This window comes from Bemisia tabaci, chromosome 8, assembly GCF_918797505.1.
Source record: "Bemisia tabaci chromosome 8, PGI_BMITA_v3".
In the NCBI taxonomy this organism is placed as follows: domain Eukaryota; kingdom Metazoa; phylum Arthropoda; class Insecta; order Hemiptera; family Aleyrodidae; genus Bemisia; species Bemisia tabaci.
Window position 1 is genome coordinate 707,637 of NC_092800.1, and position 21,695 is coordinate 729,331.

At 37.4% G+C, this 21,695-nt stretch overlaps 2 protein-coding genes across 2 annotated transcripts in view; one reads left to right on the top strand and one right to left on the bottom strand.

Annotated features, from left to right (window-relative positions):
• didum (dilute class unconventional myosin) overlaps window positions 1-13,834 on the bottom strand; it is a 66,436-nt gene extending 52,602 nt beyond the window's left edge. The window contains exons 1-2 of the mRNA XM_019054708.2: window positions 13,506-13,834; window positions 12,279-12,331 (exon numbers count right to left, since the gene is read on the bottom strand). Coding sequence (XP_018910253.2) covers window positions 12,279-12,308 — 30 coding nt within the window. The 5' untranslated portion in view covers window positions 12,309-12,331; window positions 13,506-13,834. The remainder of the gene's footprint in view (window positions 1-12,278; window positions 12,332-13,505) is intronic.
• A 148-nt stretch (window positions 13,835-13,982) lies between these two features.
• Window positions 13,983-17,423, top strand: Polr2J (DNA-directed RNA polymerase II subunit RPB11). Its single transcript, XM_019054710.2, has 4 exons — window positions 13,983-14,141; window positions 15,221-15,310; window positions 15,761-15,938; window positions 17,086-17,423. The coding sequence occupies exons 1-4, from the start codon at window positions 14,089-14,091 to the stop codon at window positions 17,119-17,121; spliced, it is 357 nt and encodes a 118-aa protein (XP_018910255.1). The 5' UTR covers window positions 13,983-14,088; the 3' UTR covers window positions 17,122-17,423.
• The last annotated feature ends 4,272 nt before the right edge of the window (window positions 17,424-21,695 follow it).

Consider the following 21,695-nt stretch of genomic DNA (forward strand, 5'->3'; position numbering starts at 1 on the left):
TACCAATTTCTCAGATAATTTTGCTTGCAATTTGATCTAAAACGTCTGAAAATTTCAAGGGAAAATATTCATAAATTTCCTCAAGAATAAAAATTTTATCGAAGGAAATTTGGAAACTCAAATGTTCATACGGTGTTCTTCCTTAGCTGCGGAAAACGTCGTATGAGCTTTCAGACGCTGTCATATTCCCTCCGATACAAAGCGAATTTACTAAGAAAATGGTGCCTGTATAATCCTTTCAATTTTTCAGAAAATTTTGTTCGCAATTTGATCTAGAATATCCAGAGATGTCGATGAAAAATATGCATAACTGTTCTAAAAAACACATGTTTTACCCGGGACAGTTTGGCACCTCTTGAATGTTTATAAGGCGTTCTTCCTTAGGGCGACGCGACAGTGCAGAAATGCCAATGCATTGTTAAACATTTTGAAGTGAAATTCGGGGGCGGAGTCTATAAAGCGCCCATGAATCCCGAGTGATAAGAATGCGAAGTGAGATTAGCACCATAAAAGTAGTAAATAAACGATAAAATGTTTACTTTTGAGAAAAGTTATGAATATTTTTCCTTGACATTTGCAGGAACCAGGTGAAACTGCAAACAAAATTATCTGCAAAATTGGAAGGAAAGTATTCATAAGTTCACCAGGAACTTCGTTTTTCATAAATTGAAATTTGGCAACGCCTGGAGCTTCATACGGCGTTTTTCCTTAGCACAGCAGTACAGCCCGTAGCTGGTTTTTTTTTTTTTTTTTTTTTTTTTTTTTTTTTTTTTTTTTCAGAGCAATGAAATTTACGTTTTCAAAGTGAAGACACACAAAACGAAGTAGGGCGCGGTGGAGTAATACACAAACACAAGAGCGGGTGAGCGGGGATTGGAATCTACGAGAGACGAAGCACAAGAGAACTACGGAAAAGTCGTGTGTACTTGCATGGAAAATGGCGAGCGACTGGCGCTGGGCAGCTGAGGCGGAGCCGCGGAAAAACATAGCGCGGATTGCGTAACCGCGAAAAGCCCGCGCCCGGACTCGAGAGAAGAGTCCAGCCGGGAGCCGGGACGCTGTCCATCCGCGCGTCGTCGCGCCGGCCAAAAGCCAGGAAAAAAGGCGAAAAGAAAAGGAGGAAACGCGAAAAAAAGCGGAAAGCGCGCGCGTGCTTCGTGCTTTGGCTTGGCCGAGTCAAAGACCAACACTCGCCACTTGCACGGCTTCCTCTCGGCACAACAAACCCACCGCATTGTTGACATATTTCCTCGGTGAAATTCATGGACAAAGCTATAGACAGAAAGGACGAAAGGGATATTCCCTCCATGACCAATTTCATCCTATTTTATTCAGGCTCATCAGTGAAATTCATGGACAAAGCTACAGAAAGAAAAGACTAAAGGGAAATTTCCTCCATGACCAATTTCATCCCATTTTATTCAAGCTCATCAGTGAAATTCATGGACAAAGCTATGGACAGAAAAGACAAAAAGGAAATTTCCTTCATGACCAATTTCATCCCATTTTATTCAGGCTCATCAGTGAAATTCATGGACAAAGCTATAGACAGAAAAGACAAAAGGGAAATTTCCTTCATGACCAATTTCATCCCATTTTATTCAGGCTCATCAGTGAAATTCATGGACAAAGCTATGGACAGAAAAGACAAAAAGGAAATTTCCTTCATGACCAATTTCATCCCATTTTATTCAGGCTCATCAGTGAAATTCATGGACAAAGCTATAGACAGAAAAGACAAAAGGGAAATTCCCTCCATGACCAATTTCATCCCATTTTATTCAGGCTCATCAGTGAAATTCATGGACAAAGCTATAGACAGAAAAGACAAAAGGGAAATTCCCTCCATGACCAATTTCATCCCATTTTATCCAGGCTCATCAGTGAAATTCATGGACAGAGCTATAGACAGAAAAGGAGGGAAATTCCCTCCATGACCAATTTTATCCCATTTTATTCAGACTCATCAGTGAAATTCATAAACGAAGCTATAGACAGAAAAGACAAAAGGGATATTCCCTCCATATCCAAAATGTGCCCAGTTAAATTATGTTCCTAAACAAGCATGAAAACAAAACCCAAATTGAATCAGTGAGAACGAAAACGCACCAACTCGGTAACTCAAAAATGCTCAATTTTCATTAAAGAGAGTCATTTTTCATAAAGGTCATTGAGGTTAACGCATCTGTTCCAATTTGAACTCTTGAAGTGTCCTTAAGTACTTGTCTTCCGGCTAACCATCGATATCGGTACATACACAATCCTTACAAGGGATTGAAATGATTTGACACTACCAAAAATACAAACCATAAAATGAAAAATCCTTGAATTTTGGCAACTCTGAGTTGGGCGCGAACCTACATTAGATTTTTCAAAATTTGCACACTTTTTATTTGCTGTTTGACGTTTTTCCTGGTCTTATCATTGCAATCCTTTAAAGTTAACTGACGAGTTTTATACTGAAGATTCAAAGTCATTTTTATGAAACTATACTGAAGACCCATTAATGGCGAATTATGTAAACTATACGGGGCTTTCTTGAGGAAAAGAACTGTTTAAGGAGCGCCTATTAATTCGGCCCAATAGGTGATTGTACTAGTACTAGTCAATGAATTCAAGAAGCTCTCGTGAAAATTCGCTAATTTAAAGATACGTCTCGGAATAAAAAAGAAATACGAAAGATAGACTGTGTGTTTTCATACACAGAACGAGAAGTCGTGGACGAAACCGTAACAAGGTTGCCAGATTCCACGATAAAATGTGGATATTTTCCATAGGTTTATAGGGGGGAAATGTTCTCGGGTTATCAGCACTATCTGGCAACAATGAACTGTAAAACCGCGTATCTCATTGGCGGCGTTTCAAAATTTCCAACCCTATTATATTTTATCGAAAGGACACAAACCAACACTATTGCTTCAAATTTTTACAGAATATTCCTCATAGAAGCAGAGCTGAAAAATCATTGAGTTTTTCAATAAATGAGGATGAGTATTTTTTTTGTGGACTATGAGGCCCGTTTACCAGTGGGCGGGCAATCGGGCATATAAAGAGGCAACGCTTGGATGCAGCCAAGAGGCGAGGGTGCCAGAAGTATCCCATTTTATAAGACTAGCATTGGAGTTCATGCAGGTCGCCAAACCAAGATTCAAGTGCATTCCTACATTCCCGAGTCCAGTTTTTGCAAAATTTCAAAGATAATTGCACATGTGCTTAGATTTTCTTTAAAAAATAAACAATTTCCGGCGTTGTATTGGAAGACAAAACAAGAGAAGAGATAATGAAACCCCTCTCGGTGACGCGACAAAAGGTCGCTTAGACGCAACTATTCGAGCTTAGTGGTTGTGCGTGTTGCAGCAGAGCTAAATTGAAGGCGCTCCAACTTCTCTACCCCGTGCAGCGAAGTAGTTTCAAAAGCCCTTACGGTTCTAAGTGGGGAAAGGGGGTGGTGTCATCAAGAAGTCATTGGCACGTAGCTGCTTCATTGACTCAATTTATCCCAACACCCTTCGCTTTTGGGCACTTACGTTAATGGCGGCAACCGTCGTTCTTTCAACACCGAAACTTTCGAAATTTATAACTCGTACTCCGGTAAGACATAAAAATTTACTGGATGAAAGATCACGTTTCTTACCACTTAAGTACGGAAAAATGATGATGCCATTGTTTTTAGCCTTGGGATTGTGAGCAGATGAATCGAATCAAACGAAAGTATGAGGCAAGCAAATTCCACACTTTAAGATCCTTTTGTTGTGTAATTTATCCTTTTGCATATTGCTCCTTTCAGCATAAATATGTCAAATTGATCGTTAAAAATTTTGCATGGTTTTCAACGTGAAGATGCGCGACATGCAGCAAAGAGAAGTTGGTAGCTCCATTTAAAAGCTCACAACTTCCTTCCTGCCATGATATTGTTTGGAAATTCACTGGGTAATGAAAATCTCCTGATATTTTTAGGAAATTATGCTCAATGGACCACTAGACAAGGTAAGAATTTAAGCAATCTAATACATGTTTCTTAACCAGAATTTCACGTCTAACACGATTCGCACAACGAAAATGACTGAAACCAACCCCTAACGAAGATATTAACGTTTTAATTTCACATTGGTTGCGAGGAATTTGAACTGCCCGCTCACAAGAAACTCAAAGCTCTACGTGAGTCAAATCGCGTACTACAATGGTTTCAGCAAGCTTCTCAATTAAGCAATGTTCATTTCCCACCATGTATTGTTCTAAACTATTAGCAATTTACTATAGCTGAGCCAAAGCGTCAAGATTGAGGTTGTCAGATTTTTATACCGCAGAGACTGTCATGATAACGTTCAGCGCGCGATGTGAATGACGAAGAGCATTGAGTTTTCATGAGCTGATGGTTTGAATTCACGCACGAAGAATTCGTAAGGTACTGATTTCGGTAATTTTCGTTGAGCGCATCGTGTTTTACGTAAAATTTTGGTTGAGTAACATGGATCAGAATGCTGAAATTCGTACCTTGTCTAGTGGTCCATTGGACATATTTCTGCCAAACGGAACTAAATGCATTGTGACGTGAGCCCTGTTAAGCATATATTCTTATGGGTCTTAGGGCTCATGTCTTAATGCACATAGTTCCGTTTGACAGAAATACGTTCAATTGTTAAACATTTAAAAGATAAAAACACGTTTAAAATCGTTGCATGAGGATAATTCTGTTACGCTGCAATGCCGACAAATTTCGAATATATAATGATGAATAACGCGAGCTGCGGCTTACCTACTAGCTGTTCATCAGGAGTACACGCGCGTGCAGTATACCGAATTCTACTAATTAACTTCGTCATTTTCTGGTTTCAGAAGTAAATGGCGCATTATTCGAACTCGCAACCGAAATCAACAAGCAAACAAGGTTTATCTCAAGCGCGTTTTTTAAAGAATTATTAGAATTGTGGATAACTGCTACACGACATGCGAGAGCTCCATCACGCGCAAATCGGTCGTAAACAATTCATTTGACACAAAGATACTGTTGATGAGCGTCAGCCAAATCCAGCGACATTAAAATCTATCTTGTCTATTTTCTGATTCATCCTGCAAACTATGAGAATTCTCACACAGCAGGGCTCAGCAGAGGGTGGATATGTTCTATTTCAACGTTCGCCGATTCAACTTCGAACCAACATGTCTGGGAAATGTTTCTGCTGCGATACGAAGAAAACAAAAAAAAAACAGAAACGATCGGTTTCCCATTATCAAGTTATCATCAAAATCTAACTAATTTAATCTAATCTAACTAATCTAAAAATCTAACTTTTTGGGAAGTAATTATACGAGTAGGTGCGGCTGCGGCGCGGCGCCATTCTCAAAAATAGCCTGCCACTTGAAAGCCCATATAATTAACGAACAATTATTACAAAATGAACAGTAGGGAAGAGATGAGCGAGGGGGAAGTGGGTAGAAAAAATAAAAAGAAAGGAAAAAAGGGACAAAAAAAGGGGGGGGGAATGGGGAATGAAATAAAATCAAACGAAGAGGCACAATGGCCAAGTGTCATTAGTATGTTCATTTGGGGGGGGGGGGGGGTTTACCTATTTGTTTATAAGCTTTGTATACCTCTGTACTAAAACGGAAATAAATTATATTCAAATATTCAAATTCAAATCTTGATACAAATGCATTGGAGGATTTCACTGAAACAGCGAAAGTCGTCTGATTTGCAAGAGCAGACAGCACGCAAAAATTGACATCATATCGTCTTAAGTCCACATTAGCCCGCAAGATAGGAGCATTCCCGACGGAAACTCCATTCTTAGAGATACTGCTGTATTCGGTGCAACGGGAGAGCTATATTAAAATCCCTGATTTAATAATAGATTTGATGACACTGTAATTGGTATCGATGCTCAAGCACGAGTCTCGATTGAAGCTGTCAAAATAACGCCTTCGGCTTGGCGGTTATACGTGCCCGCAGTACAAGGCCGGGCTCCGAGCTTGCATCGATTGGAGGTGATGCGACTGTTAAAATACCCATCTAAATAAACATCAGCATTTTAGGACTAAATTCTGATAGAAATATAGACTCGAGGTTTGAGTGAGGTATTTAAACAAGGCTTCGACTTTATTTACCTCACAAGTTACGTGCGACTACCCACTACCGCTCAGCGAGCTGACATTGAAATTGATAGACAATGCTATAGACAAAGAGAAAATGAAGCTACCCTGTCGCTTCATTCGGGTGGTTGATATAGACTAAGGGGGAAACTATGAATTAACTCTAGGGGGTGCCATACTGCCGTGCTGAGGAAGAACGCCGTACGAACCCTCAGACGTTGTCATATTTCCTTCAATATAAAACGGATTAATTGGAAACATTGTGAATGTTTTTCTTCAAATTTTCCGGACAATTTTGTACGCAACTTCATCTAAAATACCTGAAAATTTCAAAGAAAAATACGCATAACTTTCCTCGAGTACACATGTTTTATTCGAGGAAATTTGGCAACTCTCGAATGTTCATGCGGCGTTTTTCCTTAGAAGGGCAGCACAGGGTTACCGCCGACTACTTATACCCCCTTTGTCCATTCTGGCAACGGCTCCCGACAATAGGGTCGCTCAAATTTCTTCTTGGCTTATTTGTCTATTGCTTTGTCCATCGATGCCAATAATCAGGCCATAGGGGGACAAGCCGAGGCAGGTGTGCAGAAAGTTCCGAAAAACCGATCGTTTAGCGTGATATGGCGTTTTCACCTTACAGATATATTTCCGATTCCCGGCGATTCACCTCGTGGCCACAGGTTTAATTTTATGGTGAAATGCCATATTCCACGATAAAAATTGCGAATTGGCCGACTTTTATGTAGTATTAAAATTACAATAAGAGAAGAAAAAACAACATCAGCAAAGTAAGGAAGAAAAAAAAATTATTTTTAAGACTGCCTCCCGATCCTAGATTTTCCCCACGTTCGGATCGCGGGATGAGGCATTTCCTGCGCCCCCGGGGGCAAGAACATTTTTCCCTCCAAAATCTTAACTCACTTGGGATCCTAGAATTCCGTCCATTTTTTCGACGAGTAGATTCTCCACATACTGTGTTCTTGCTCAGCACAACGGTCAGAAGGAGCCCTCTCACTAATTCTGCCGTGCTAGGGAAAAACGCCGTATGGACACAGGAGAAACGCCAAATTTCCCCGGATGATAAGCGTATTCTTGAGGAAAGTTATACTTGATTATTCCTTGATAATTTCAGATATTTAACATTAAACTGCGAATAAAATGAGCTGAAAAATCGGATGAAAATTATTCAAAATTTTTCCAATAAAATCGTGTTTTATCAAAGGAAATGGCAACGCCTGAAGGCTCATGCGGCGTTTTTCCTCCGAACAACAGGATTCTAAGTCGACGAAAAATTGGAGCTGCGCGTGGCTTGAAGAAAGTGGCGACGTAATTTTAAAGTCGATGAGGGCAAGATAAAGCCATAAAACTGCCGAAAATGATGGCATTGAGAATTTTCACGGTCGAAATCACGTCTCACGTCCGATCGTTCGACTCCTTTTACTGCCGAGAATCCGCACTGCATACATACAAGCCCCGCGGTTTGCCTACTCTTAAGGCGCAAAAGATACTATACGGAAAAACTTAAATTGCTGATTTAACAATTCGATTGCTAAAAAAGGTGAATGCAATGTTTCAATGTAGATTTCACAACAAAACAATGCTACTTTAACCACCCCCGTGCTTAAATTAGCTTACAATAGTGGTTAAAGTAGCATTTTTTTCTTGTAAAATCTACGTTGAAACGTTGCAGTCACTTTTTTTTAGAAATTGAATTGTTAAATCAGCAATTTAATTTTTTCCGTGTACTCTAGTCGAATAATTCCCATATCGAGTAGACATTCTACTGACTGATTATTAGAAGTTTAAAACAGTACGATGTTATACATCGGAATGCGATTTAATGCATGCTTCAGATAGGGCTATGTCTCGTCTTGTTGTATCGAAAGATTCAATAATCGGACTGCTGCAATAATCGGGTCATATTTATAATCGTTTCTTCTGTAACAGCACCTTTCCTGAGGAGGCTCCATCATTATTTATACTGGGGCTAAGGGGAATTTAAGGAGATCCTAAACACAGCGGGTTGATTCTTGAAATCTATGGACAAAGCGACAAACGAAGAAGACAAAGGGGATGTTGAAGGATCCTATTGGTAGAAGCGAGTGGTTGCAATGGACCAATGAGGTTAATGACAGACCTCAGACCAACTAATGGTAACCCACGAGGAACTCGTTATAAAGCCTATCATTTTCCCCCTCAGTATATAGGAACCATTCGTTTTACCCAATAGGATCGCTCTATACTCCGTATGTCTTCTTCCGCTATCGCTTTGTCTAACAATTTCAAGAATCAGCCCGCAGGGTTGTAAAAGGATGATCTTAACGAATCTCGAAAAAAATTTAATAGAATAACTTCAAAAGGAGACCCTTCGAAAAAGGGCTTACGATGATTTCCCTCTACAAAAAACTAAAAATACAAAAGAAAAAATGTAGGTTATGAAATTTTGAAGGAGGGTTTGCACCCACCTTAAAGTTTGTCAAAATCATGAAAGTTTTCCTTCCGTACGTATTTTTTTGCAGAGGCCAATTCTTTCTATTGTTTGGGAGGATAATTTCCGAAGTTTCAGTGCTGCATTTTTCTCGCAGTTTATTGAAATTGTCCATTTTACAATGACATGTTAAGGACTTAATTACGATGTAAACGGTACGTGACCTCTTAAGGACAGAAACTGTTTAAACATTAAAAAACAACTATGATTGGAGCCCCATGTCTCTCGCCTTCACATCTCATTGTCTTTGTGAGACCGTCTTGCCGAGGGGAACTTACGTGAACGCGTTGCAGCGCCGCTACCGTGCGAACCGCTACGAGGAAACAAAAACCGGAGCGCCTTCAATTTTTAGCTATGCAACACGGACATCCTTAGAGCACGAATAGTTGCATCGTTGCATTAAGGCGTTATCATTAATAAGCATCGCGCTTGTTCGAGTGTTGGCGCTGGACGTGCTATGACAGCTCAATTTTTTTCCGTTTGTAAATTAGAAGACGATAATTTTTCTTCCTGTATTCATCTGTCCCGTTTTTTATAATAAAATGCTCGAAAAATCTCTTCGCAGCTATGCAGAGGCAGACAGTACTGTTAAAAATGTCAGTTTTTCGTTTTTCGGCGATCGAGTGCCTTTCCTGCGGGCGAATATATTTGGGATTTATGACATGGTTTAGCCATGTTTTATTTATGGTTTTTACCCAAATTTTCCGGCTTTTAGACCCATTTGTAGGGCAGTATCCGACCCGAAAAGACTATAAGATGAATTCCGTAAAACATGAACCTTCAATGAGTAAAAGTTGTGTTAAGAGTTGAAAAATTGAAGGTGTGTCCGAAAATGACCCTTGTCAATTTCCCTCCTTTTGAGAGCGTTGCCATGGCAATGACGTCGTATTGGAGATTTTTCATCGTATAAATCCACCAAAAAAAAAAAAAAAAAAAAAAAAAAAAAAACGATTTTAACGCTTCCCATTTAGTTTTGTAAAAATCGAAACCCTTACGCGCCAAGAGAAAACTAGGGGAGTGACAAGGTAAAAAAAAGAAAAAAGAAGAAAAAAAAAGTTGAAAATCCGGAAGGGCTATTCTATTTGTGCACCTGTTTCGCGCAGGTATTGTCTCCGCGCTTCAAAAAGACGTCACTAGCGAGAGACCTACGAAGCAACGCGACACAAAGCGTACTCCTCAGGAGGAGACCGGTGGAATACTAATAGCAATAGCAATAAAATAAAATAAGTAAATTAATTCACGAGGCTGGAGATCTGGTCGGGTGTTGGTGCATGCAGCGTCACCCGTTTACATAACGAATCGCGGGCGAGTGACGTAATTCTGGGCGATGGGCCACAGCTACCAGCAACATTCGCGCAGACTGCCAACGGATCCTTCTCTCTTATCCCCCGAAACCAACTTGTAAAATGCTCAATTGGCTCGTATATACATCGGTAAATAAATACAAGAAAGAAGCAGAAGGTAAAGGATAAAAATGTGTGAGCGAGAAATATGAGCATTATAATTTTATTGTAACGAATTTAAATTTTATAAATGAGGAAAGGCAGGGTTGCCACAAAATTTAGAAAATGAAATTCCCTGACACAGTTGAGTAAAATTCCCTGACCAATGAAACATGCAATATGGCAAAAAAGACAAAATTTGAAATAATTTCCAGGCCAAAATTGTTATTCTAAATGTCAAATCCATTCTGAAAAGCTAATAAAAGTAAATTTACAATTTTCCCCTGACTTTTTTGTAATCTTCTCTGACATTTCCAGGTTTTCCCTGACTGTGGCAACCCTGGAAAGGAACTTGAGGGGCCGCGAAAAAGTTACATAAGGCTCTCCTTGTCGATTTTTCGACTTCTTCCTCTTCTGCGTAAGGTAGACGGGAGACGTAAGAAAGTGAGATTACTCCAAAACCACTCCTCGTAGAGAATAATCACAGAGGCTCAGGATAGACCGTTCGCTTTCTTTCAAAGACACGGTGGATCCAAGGGAGACGTACGAGGCGTGCGCCCCCCCCCCCCCCCCCCCCTCCGTTCACCCGAAAAAGGATAGGAGAAAAAAGAGAAGAAAGAAGGAAGGAAGGGACGGAGGAAAGAAAAGGAGGGACGCTTTACATTTGGTGATTACTCATGACGAGATTGACTCACTCTACACATTGGATGATATACAATTTTGAAAATGTTCTGGGGGAGCCCCCCCCCCCCCCCCCCCGGGACTCCCTTAGTTCCAAGTACCTGTATCTGTCTATGGTCAAAGATAAGGAAAAAGAAATAGGGGAGGGGACGAACGCGATAAAAAGTGTGCAAACTATGGTGATGAATCACTGTGATTTCCAACATCGTTTGAATAAAAATAACACTACATAAATAAATGTTTTGTACATGCGCTTACATAGTAATAGGATGGTTGAATAGTACTGGGTCCTTATTATTCTGCAGGGGAATCAAAGCCAGAAAATTCTAAAAATTTCAATAGATTAAAAAAATGGACTCAATGGATTACTTCATTGAAATTTTTGGAATTTTATGGCCTTGTTTTCCCTGCAGAACAGTGTGGATCCAGGACTATTCTACTATCCTGTCATGGGTGTAGAAACTTTCAAGGGTTCCCCCAAAATAAATTTAGGTTCCCCCATTTTAAGTTTTCGCAGAATTTTGCCTGACACTTAAAGTAACGCGGTCGACAGTTGGGTTCCCTCAAAACAGCGTGGTCAACAGTTTGGTTCCCCCCAAAACAGCGCGCTTCACAGATAGTTTCCCTTAAAGTAGTGCACTCAGCAGTCAAGTTCCCCTTAAACCCTAAAAAAAAGAGAACAAAAAGAAAGAAAGAAAAAAAACTTCCTAAGGTTCCCCCAATTTTTTCGTCCTCACATGGGTTCCCCCATTTCACGCAAACAGCCGGTCGCATGGTTGGGAATTTTCTGCACCCCTGCATCGTGTTACTTACAGTTCAGGCCACATTTGTGTACTTAATGTTTACTTTTGCTTTGCTTGGTGTGTATGCACAGTGTAATTTATAGTTGAGGAAATTTAATTTTTCCTGATTTTTTAACGTCCGAGGAAAAAATGATTTTCCAATTAGATATTTACTTAAAAACCTTAGGGATAGTCAAGATAACTTGAGTCCCCTCCCCATGTTTATGTATGCCCCTTTTAGTTATTTGCTTAACCCTCCATGGCGTAGCATTACGAATTCGTAACAATGTATTTTAGGGGTTTTTTAAATGGAATCTTTTCTCTGTGTCATAATTTTGCAAATTTTCATAGGTTTTCCTTTTTTTGAATACTTGATTCCCGAATATTAAAATTTTGAAAAAAAATCTGGTGCACCATGTTTTTCATGCAAGCTACAAAATAGATTAGTGTCCGTCAGAATGTGAGATCCAAAATTAATTTATGCCATAGAGGGTTGAATTAAAATTATTTGAGAAGTTTCAATGTTGATAATTTGGGAAGAAAAAAATATAGACTCGGCAAGAGGGGGCAAGGGAGGGGAAAGAATTCAAAAAGAGAGGAAGAAGAAATGGGTTTTAGAGATTTTCCCAGGGTATATCAAGAAATCTTAAGGAACACAAACAAATAAGTTTTCATCATTCCACAAAGCTCATAAAAATCTCTTTCATGGAGGATTATAGGAAAAGATACACTGAATAAGATACAAAAAAATTAGAAATTGGATAGTCTTAAAAATTGTTTGCATAGACTTACATTGGTGTACAGGGACGCTAAATTCTCCATTTTGAAGGCTTAGTTTTGATATACTGGAAAAAAAAAGAAGAAAAAATTAGATTAGGATGAGTAGAAGAACATTCTCATGAGACCACGAGGCTTTTAAACATTAATGAAGAATATCTTGGCTCTTCTCAATGAAATTAAAATTTCAAAGTTAAAAGTTAGACAAAAAATACTTATATAGCTCAAAATGTACTTGAATCATTAGGACAAAGCGCAAAAACGGCGTTTCTCAGCAGGTAAGGGAGCTATGCATCCCTTACAAATATTCCAATTGGTCCCAAATTTTGCGCAACTCTACTACTGTATTCTGCCTTTCAGATTTTCTTCTCGGAAACAATAGTCTTAACACACTGAGTGTGTTAAAATTTCACGAAGTGAAAATAAGAGGAATCACAATTCGTGTCTCGGAGGTGCGCACCCTCCAAAATTCAACGAAACAACCTGGAATTATTCTCAATTTTTTTCTTCTCACCGATCTTCAAGAATTTCTAGGTACTAGAAACCAAAAATTACTTTCTGAATCACCCTGTTGGGCACACGGGCATTTTAACATGGATATTCACCTGCACCGGAGAAAGGTAAGATTTTGACCCTTTCTCACTGTTAGCCCAATTCCACATGGCCTGACATACCTACAGGAGGCAATGGCAACATGCAGCTACTATTTAGAGTGGTGACTTTAAGGTAAATTACAATGTCGGATGAAAAAGGGACGATGTTCAAGTATTTTACACACAAATTTTGTGCCTTGCATCTTACCCGTATGAGTGTTGATATCAAGAAAACAGCTAGGATCAATGGGCGAAATGTCATTCTCCAATGAAGAAATTCTGTTGTTGAAGAAAATCAACAGTAACACAAAAACATCACACTGCGAATATCATTACTGAAAAGTTTGAAGGAGCTCTTTGATTTCATGTGGGCAGATAAACAAAGAGAAACTTGCGAGAACTTGCACATGAAACTTCTAATGGGACCGCCGTAATCGACTGAGGAAAAAAACAGATTGGAGCACTGAAAAAGATGTATGAATCGATCAAAAGTTTGTAGAGAAAAAACTGACAGTTTTCAAGATGTGATCATTGATCTAATAAAGTGAAACCCCTAGTAATGAGAAAGTAGTACATAGTGGGTGAGAAAGAAACTATGATAACCTAAAAAGTAAGATGCTTTAGAAAAGAGGAAAAAAGTTGAACTTACAGAATGCTTGGATAAGATGAACTGCGACAGAAGGCAAGGAAGCAGTCATCATAGAAAGAATTTTAATCTTGAAACTTGCAGCTGTCACATTGAACTTTCGATAAATTCCGAAAAAACTGAGACGAGATCACTTCACTTCCCACAGAAATTGATAACTGTAACGCACAGTGTTATCAGCGAAAAAATGCTAAACCCCCTTTCCAAAGATTTGTTTCCCTATGACCTAATTTCGGCCGAAAAATCCCGTGATGTCGAAATAGCCTCCATGTATCTTTCGTGATTTTTCGGCCTTAAACTGGAAAAATTATTTAGAATATTTGAGAATAAACTGAAGAAAGAAATATTAAATATTGTCGAACTGTGGAAACTTTAAAAAAAATCCCTTGACGTTGCCAACACTACTATAGATTTAACAAAGATTTTTGCTTTTAAAGGAATTTTGAATGTAGATTTGTAAACACCGGAAAGTTGTGGATAACCTCACATTTTGTGCTCCGTTCCGTATCTGCCGTATCAAAACATTTGGCTTCTGATAAATCCGGTGTTTTACCCATTTCGTCATTTTATCTCGTGATCTTTGAAAATGAATGCCCCTCCAACCTTCGAATCATTTCTTCTCTTTGAAGGAGAAAAAAAGTAAGAACAACTAGTTTTATCCTTTGGGTTACTTTGTTTGTGGTGGCCGAGCAGTATGTTTTGATCACCCTCTCTTGTCTGCACTAATCATTCTCACTTTTCTTCAGTGTTGAAATTTTATTTAAGTTTTTATTTATCTTATTATAGCAGTAGTACCTATATTCAGATGCTTTGCTTTCTCTAATTCTTACTCAGCACTTAATGAGGGGTTGGCAAGCCCAACGGAACAGCGAAACATGCCTCCGTACGCCCTTCCTCTGTGGCATTCCCAGGACCTTCCCCTCTCTCTGAGAAAAATCTGTCAGTGATGCCCTCAGAATTTATTTTATTTGTCTTGTTTTAACTGACACGAGTAAATAGGTATGCTCATACAAGCGCACTACTTTCAATGCGCACCTCTCGATGGGAGTTGCGGAATATGAATATGTGCGTTTTGCTGAAATTAAAGATAGCTCCTAAAAACTCCTGTCCCTGTCATTACGTTTTCAATGCTTTTGAAATTTAGATCCTTAAAGTCTGCATTCAAGGAAAAACCTTGAATCTTGAAGGAGGAAATAGGACCACATTTTCCAATTAGGATCTGTGTACTACTTCTGACTCATCCATATAAGCACTTATCAGCATAGGAAAATAATTGGGACATTTACTGTTCCTGAAATGAGCCAGAATTTGGATTTCCTTACCGCCAAATGTAGTCTTATCAAGGCGTAGGCATGTAGTCATGTACTGCTGGGAAGAAGTATTTTTTCGCATTCAAATCAGGTCTTCGATTTTTCATTTTATTTTTAATTCAAATTTGAAGATACAATATGCCTCTTGATCGAGATCTTTTCCAACTTGTATCAAGATGAGTATGCATGTTCTGACAAGGTTAATACAAAGGTTTTCAAGGTGCATCTCTGAATGCGGATCTTGAAATACCAGATGTTTTGTTTGATCATTGAAACGCTTGTATAAATGTAAGTAGCTATTGATCGATTAACCGTCTCAGTTCTTGTGGATCACCTCAACCTCTTAGTACAAGTTCTCTCCAATGGAATACTATTAATAAATTAGCATCATTTCTTTTTCTTTCACAGGGTTATTAAAGAAGTAGAGTCTAAGGTACAGAACGCGGCAATATTCACCATCAATAAAGAAGATCACACTCTTGGCAACATGATCAGAGAGTAAGTCTCCTTCATCCATCTTTTTATCGGATTACTATGATTGTTAAAATTCATATTTTAAATGTCAATCAAAAATCTCTCCTCTTTACCTGAATAGTCGGAAGCTCAAACCATGAAGCTTTGAAAAGATGCTTAAGTTTTTTCTCTCTCACCTTGAGGCCTTTTCGATTAATGAGGCTTTTGAACCCGCCATTATTAGTTAAATAAACAAATCTTTCAACTCAAATATTGCCCTCATATTTAATGATTTGTGAACCTAAAGGTACAACATACGTAGAATATCAAAACTGTTCAGTCGTCCAAAAAGATGCAAATTTTTTCCTCCAATTAGATTTTCCCTCTTCATATCATGCTTTGATTTTGTTCACACTTTTTGTTTACAACTCTTTGTTCATTTTGTGCCCTTTGAGTCTGTATTCCTTCAGTCATAATTTTGCTCTTTTTTTCTAGTCAACTTCTCAAAGACCCTCAAGTCCTGTTTGCTGGTTACAAAGTTCCTCATCCCCTGGAGCACAAATTCGTCCTTCGAATCCAAACCAGCTCAGCTGACTACAGGCCCGAAGAAGCTCTTGTGAATGCTATCACGGATTTGATCGCAGAACTTTCACTTTTTGAAGAAAGATTCAAGGTTTGCAGATCTAAATTTTATAGATGATTTAATCGAATGTTGTACAATTGAGTGCAATTCAGTGGCCTCATTCGTTTTCCAACAAAATTCTAATAAGTAAGGCAAGAATAATTTTTATGAAAATAAAATATAAGCAGCCATTTGTCACCTTTGGGTCTTGTCCACACGAGCGCAGTTTGAGGAACTATATGGTAAACTATTCAACAAACAGGGATATTGCAGAAAACAGGGATATTGCAGAATAAGTTATAGCTGACAATGAGTTATATTAAGTTCCAGGAACAAGTGTGCCGGAATTCGGGCTAACTACTTTCATGTAGACAAGGCCTTGGAAAAATTATGTCCATCCACTTATATACTACTTTAGAATCCCAAAAGTAGTCAAATGACAGCAGTATAGAGAGAATGATCAAGGATTTCAATGCCCTGTTTCGTCTGAGTTCTGAACAGTGTACATGCCATCCAAACAAGACCTTTTCAGCTCAATTGGTCAAAAATTCACCAAGTTGTGACCTTTAAAAGATAATTTGTAGCGTGTCTGCTGATAGGATTTTCAAAAAATATTTCTGTGAAAAATTAATAAGGCTTGAAAATCTTTGAAAAACATTAAGTTGCAATTAAATTGTTGAGTACCATCGGAGTAAATAAATTCAAGAACTGTTGGCAAGATCTTCCAATCCAGGGTTGCCATAATTTCTTCATCTTCAAATTCCTGGACTTTCCTTGACTCCGAAATTTTCCAATTCCCTGACCTTAATTGAACAAAATTTCCCAGTTCATTATTCCTCTCCTAAAATACCTATTTTCCGCTAATCTTTTGACAATATTTCCTTTTTTGACAGTTGCAAAACTGATGGATAAAAACATTCAGTTGCGGGTTGAAAGATGACGAGCCTTAAAATGACCAGTAGACTGAACAGTTGGAAGATCAGTGATGTTTTAATGATTTGTAGGGGTGTCAAAAATTCCCTGACTTTCCAAACTGTGGCAATCCTGCAACCCTACGTATTTTTTGGTCATGAATCATGTTTTTTAGGTTAAACTGGTTCCCTTTTCCTTATGAATCACACATCGTTCCTTCAGGTTCTAATTTTGCTCTTTCTATTTTGTTCTCTAATTTTGCTCTAATTTTTTGTTTTCTTCTCAGGATGCAGTCAAGGAGAAGAAAGAAGGACTCGACTAACTGTTTCGCCGCTCCTTCAAAAAAAGAAATTTTAAAACCGCAACATATTCCTCAACTGCTGCGATGATGATCAAGAGCTCAAACTGAAGCCACCATTTGTATTGCCAAAAATCTTGAAAGGAGATTTTCAAAATACCACTTAATTTGGTGCCCAATTCCAAAAGTATTACATTTTGTCCTCTTCATGCTGTATCTTCCGGTTCATTTCAATTTTGACATACCTTTATTATGAGATCCCCTATTATTTTCCATACTTATGTAATTTTAATATTGTAAATATATTTTTTCATACCACACAATAATGTATACTTGCCAATACCCTCACTTGAGGAGCTTGGAGGACAAGGCGTGTAAGTGCAGTTTTTGTCACTTGAAAATTGAGACATTAATAATTTCAAGTAAAACTAGTCCTAATGCATTTTCTGTGAAAAATTTGCTCCCAAATTCCTTTAAACTTTCTCTCTGCCATAAGAATCCATGTAATTTCTAAACTCCGAACACGTATTTCTTTAAATAGCAGAAAGTACACTTGTGCGCCTTGTCCTCCAAGCCCCTCATTCCAAGTTTACCAATGTTAGGATTCCTTTCAGGGATAATCTCATTCTGCAAAAGAAGACGTAAAAAATATTTTTTCCATAATTTATTTAATTATTTACAAAGACATAAAAGTATGGAGCTCTTTTTTAAAAAATAAACTATATACTCATCAGCAAATAACAAACAAGACATATGAGATAACAACGTGCAGGACGAACAAAAACTCACTGACAATCAATAAAAAATAATTCAAATAGCAAATAAAAAGGAATTACGCACTTAAAATTAAACTGACAAGGAATAAGATTAAAACTGATTTATCTCGTAATGCAGTACATAACACAGTCATCGAGGGGAGAAACTAAAAATAAGATCACAAGATATCCCAGCCACAGAGACCTTCATTGAGAGATATCTCATGCTGTTACAAGCAAGAAAACCACATATCCCAGGCAAAACTTTTTCCAAGCAACAGTTTACAATCACAATAAAGAAAAAATTGTAATACCTCATGAAGAGGTATATGAAATACAGATTAGAAGAAAATTTTTCAATGTAGATCCATCATACGGGAGTATCTTTTTAGCTTCGAGCACCGGCACTAAAAGTGACTCTGATTTTATAGTGCTCTAACTGATTTTTCGCAGAAGTTTTTTTGTCTTACTGCGAATTGAATTCAACAAAAATAGGTCAACTAACATCTTAGAAAATATTGCAATAGGTACTAAACTACATACATGATCGCTTTCAAATTAATTCACGGCTACAATATGATTTGATGTATTGTAAGAGACCGCCTCTGAAATTTGAGCTTTGAAATTTTAATTCAAACGCATCATGAGGCCCTGAAAAATTTTCAGACTTAGAAATTGTTTTATGGCATCAGTTCATTTTTCTTGATGAAAATGAACAAGATTTATAAAAACCTGCTGAAAAGTAGGAAGGGGGTGGTTATAATTTCTGAATTGCTCACATCATGACGGGGGTGAGTCCCATATGACATCAATATATCTGCTAAATCCAAAATTTGTAGCATGGAAAATGGACCACATCGACCGCTTTTAAGTGTAATCCGTCAATAACTATAATTCTAAACAATTCTGTGAGTACAAGTTTTTCCATAGGCCAGAGCATTTTTGGGGAAATGGATGACAAAAATGTCTGTACCTACTTATATGTATGTCATCAACCTCTTTCTAAGATGTCAGGAATGCAAGCACCTTCTTTTTATCTCTACAATTAAGGAGGAAATGATTATTTTTATATTTGTGTCAAATAACTATCAAATAAACCAAGAGAATGATAAATTCATGTTTTCCTTTCGAAATCTATAGTATCAACAATGTTTGAACTTCGAAAAAAAAATTAGTGCACCATTCATTTGATTCTTAAAATAGTCAGCAAGAAGTTTGTTATGGAGCTCACTCTCTTACAGTGAAAAATGCAAAGCATTTGGGCAGTGTCCAGCCAAAGGTAACCAAGTAAACTTTGAAAAAACTGACTCGGCCATAATGCTGCACTTGTGGAGAGGCGTAAATTCTCCTGCGGACCATGAAAAGTCCGACATGATACAGAGAATACAAAAATTTGACTTGACGCTTGTTTTTTCCATTGGCCTCATGACGAAATGAAACTTTGGCCTATTTTTCGCAGTTCAAAGTCTGTGTCAATTGGTTCTTTTTCCTAACCATTGTCAATTATGGTGCCATCGAAGCTATCATAAAAATATGGATAAGAACAAAAGGAACATAACCAACATTTTTGGAAAATTTGAGTTAATTCACTCTAATTTTTAGTATTCTCAAGAGGAGTTTTTAGAGCGTAAAAAAATTGGTTATGATGAATAACACCAGGCACAAGATAAAAAGTTTCAAAAACTGTAAATTACATTGGGAGCAATGCAATTGCCGACTTGAATTTCATCAATATCTTCCATTGGTAAGATGTAGTTAGGGTTCTTGGCTTTTTCATACAAATGTTTGAATAAAACAATATAATTCCCAATTCCCAGACTGACAGGTTGATCATGATCATAGAGTCAGAATTTTAAAATTGAAACAGGAGCATAACTGTACAGATTGGAATAGATCAAATCAAATTTAAATGTCGGGTTATTGCCTTGACAAATAAGATGAAGTTATCAATTAAGTTTATGGTTAGTCCAACACACAGCCTTTTATGCAACAAATGGTACGCTCAAATACTGAGCTAAGATAGGTCTTTTTCACGGTCATATTTAAATAAATATGTCATTGAAATAAGGTGTTCAACCCAAAAGTGATTGATCGTGAGAATTGGATGGTTTTTAAGTTAAAAATCTATAGATTTAGACATTTTTTGAAGACCATCTTTTCGGTGGTCAAAGTTGGAACAAAAATTTTTGAATAAAAATTCACTATAGCTGCCTCAAAGACTTCGCCAAGAAAAAATTGGTGGTTGCACAATACTCTCTCCCTCTGGCTAGGATAAGAAATTTTTTTCTTTTTTAAAAAAAAAAAAAAGACATACAGATGGATAGAAATCACAATGCTCTTGAGATTACGAGTTTTCAGGAAATTTTGATAATTTGCCATAGGAATTATTTAAAGCTATGTATATTCAATGAAAGTTAGATCTGCAGTATAACTTCCAAGATTTTTACAGTAATCGAAATTTATTTTTCACAAGAACGATCCCACAGATTCATACTCTAATCACCTACCCATAAAAATAAAATTTAACACTAATCCTTGTACTCTTTTAAAATTTAAATATTTATAACCACACGTACGGGTGAGCGCGTTTTACAGCAAGGTGCACGAGAGATAGTAGGAAAGATAATTAAAAAAATAAATTTGAAACAGCACAGCACTGCACTGTCATCGACAAATCACTAAGCAAGCTTTCTTGACACTATCCCATCAACGCTTGAATCATATGAGACATTGATGATTATTAGAAACAAGATAGAGAGAAGTAAATTAAAATGGTTAAAAACGAGTATTTATGATTAGGAATGAAACGACTACTTGGTTTTCGAGACCAATTAGATGACAAGAGAAAATGTTTTGATTTATAAGTTTTTTCTTCGATAAAATTTTCAAGAAAATGTTCTCTTGGCATGATAAACAAAAAAAAAAAGGCTGAGAAACGCTTTGAGTTAAAAATTTGACAAAACCAGAAAGTTATTTGACAAATAAAAAAAAGACACCTTAGTAAGGACAAGATCCTTTTGAAGTCAAAAGGTTTCCAACAATGTCAATAGAAACTCAGATTATCCAACCTCTAAATGATTTGACTGGATTTTTGGGAGCAGAAACTTCGAATTCCTTTCTCTTACTCTATTTTTTACGCCATTAGAGGGATTAAAGTCTTCCTCACAGCAACGTGATATCAAATGTGCTACTTTGAATACTAAACTACATTATTATTGATATCACATATGTTATAAACTAAAAAGACTCAATCAACAAATTATCCTAACGATCATTTGACACCCCTCCTGCTAAAAAGAACTGCCTGCTGAATTTAAGCATTGAAATACATAGTCTCTCATCAAAATTTCATGTAGCAATTTGATTCACAATAAACTTTGATTTATCATGTGAGTGGAAAATTCAAACTGTTCGTAACCAATGCTACATAAAAATGATAATGTCTTAGTTGCAAGTTAATTTTAGTAATTTTCGTTTCAAAAATCGTGTTTTGTGTGAAATTTTGAAACAGAAACATAAATCAGAAAGTTTAAAATTCGTACCTAATCCAGTGGTCCATTGAGTTTCCATAGTAAATTTGAGGCAGTCTGAGGGTTGAATTACCTTAAGTTTTCCGATATAATCATGTGCGAAACTATCAACACTTCCCAAGATAATGTTGACAACAAACACGTGAGACTGTTTTCCTTGTTGCGGTGGAGCAAAGAAGGGCACTCTAGCCTCCTATGCTTTGTGCAAAACAAATTCCTGATTCCACCTATAGGTAGAATAGACAGTATCTAGAAGTCTCATTCGAAAGATAAAAATGTTTAAAGTTTTTGGAAGATTCCATAATTCTTAAAA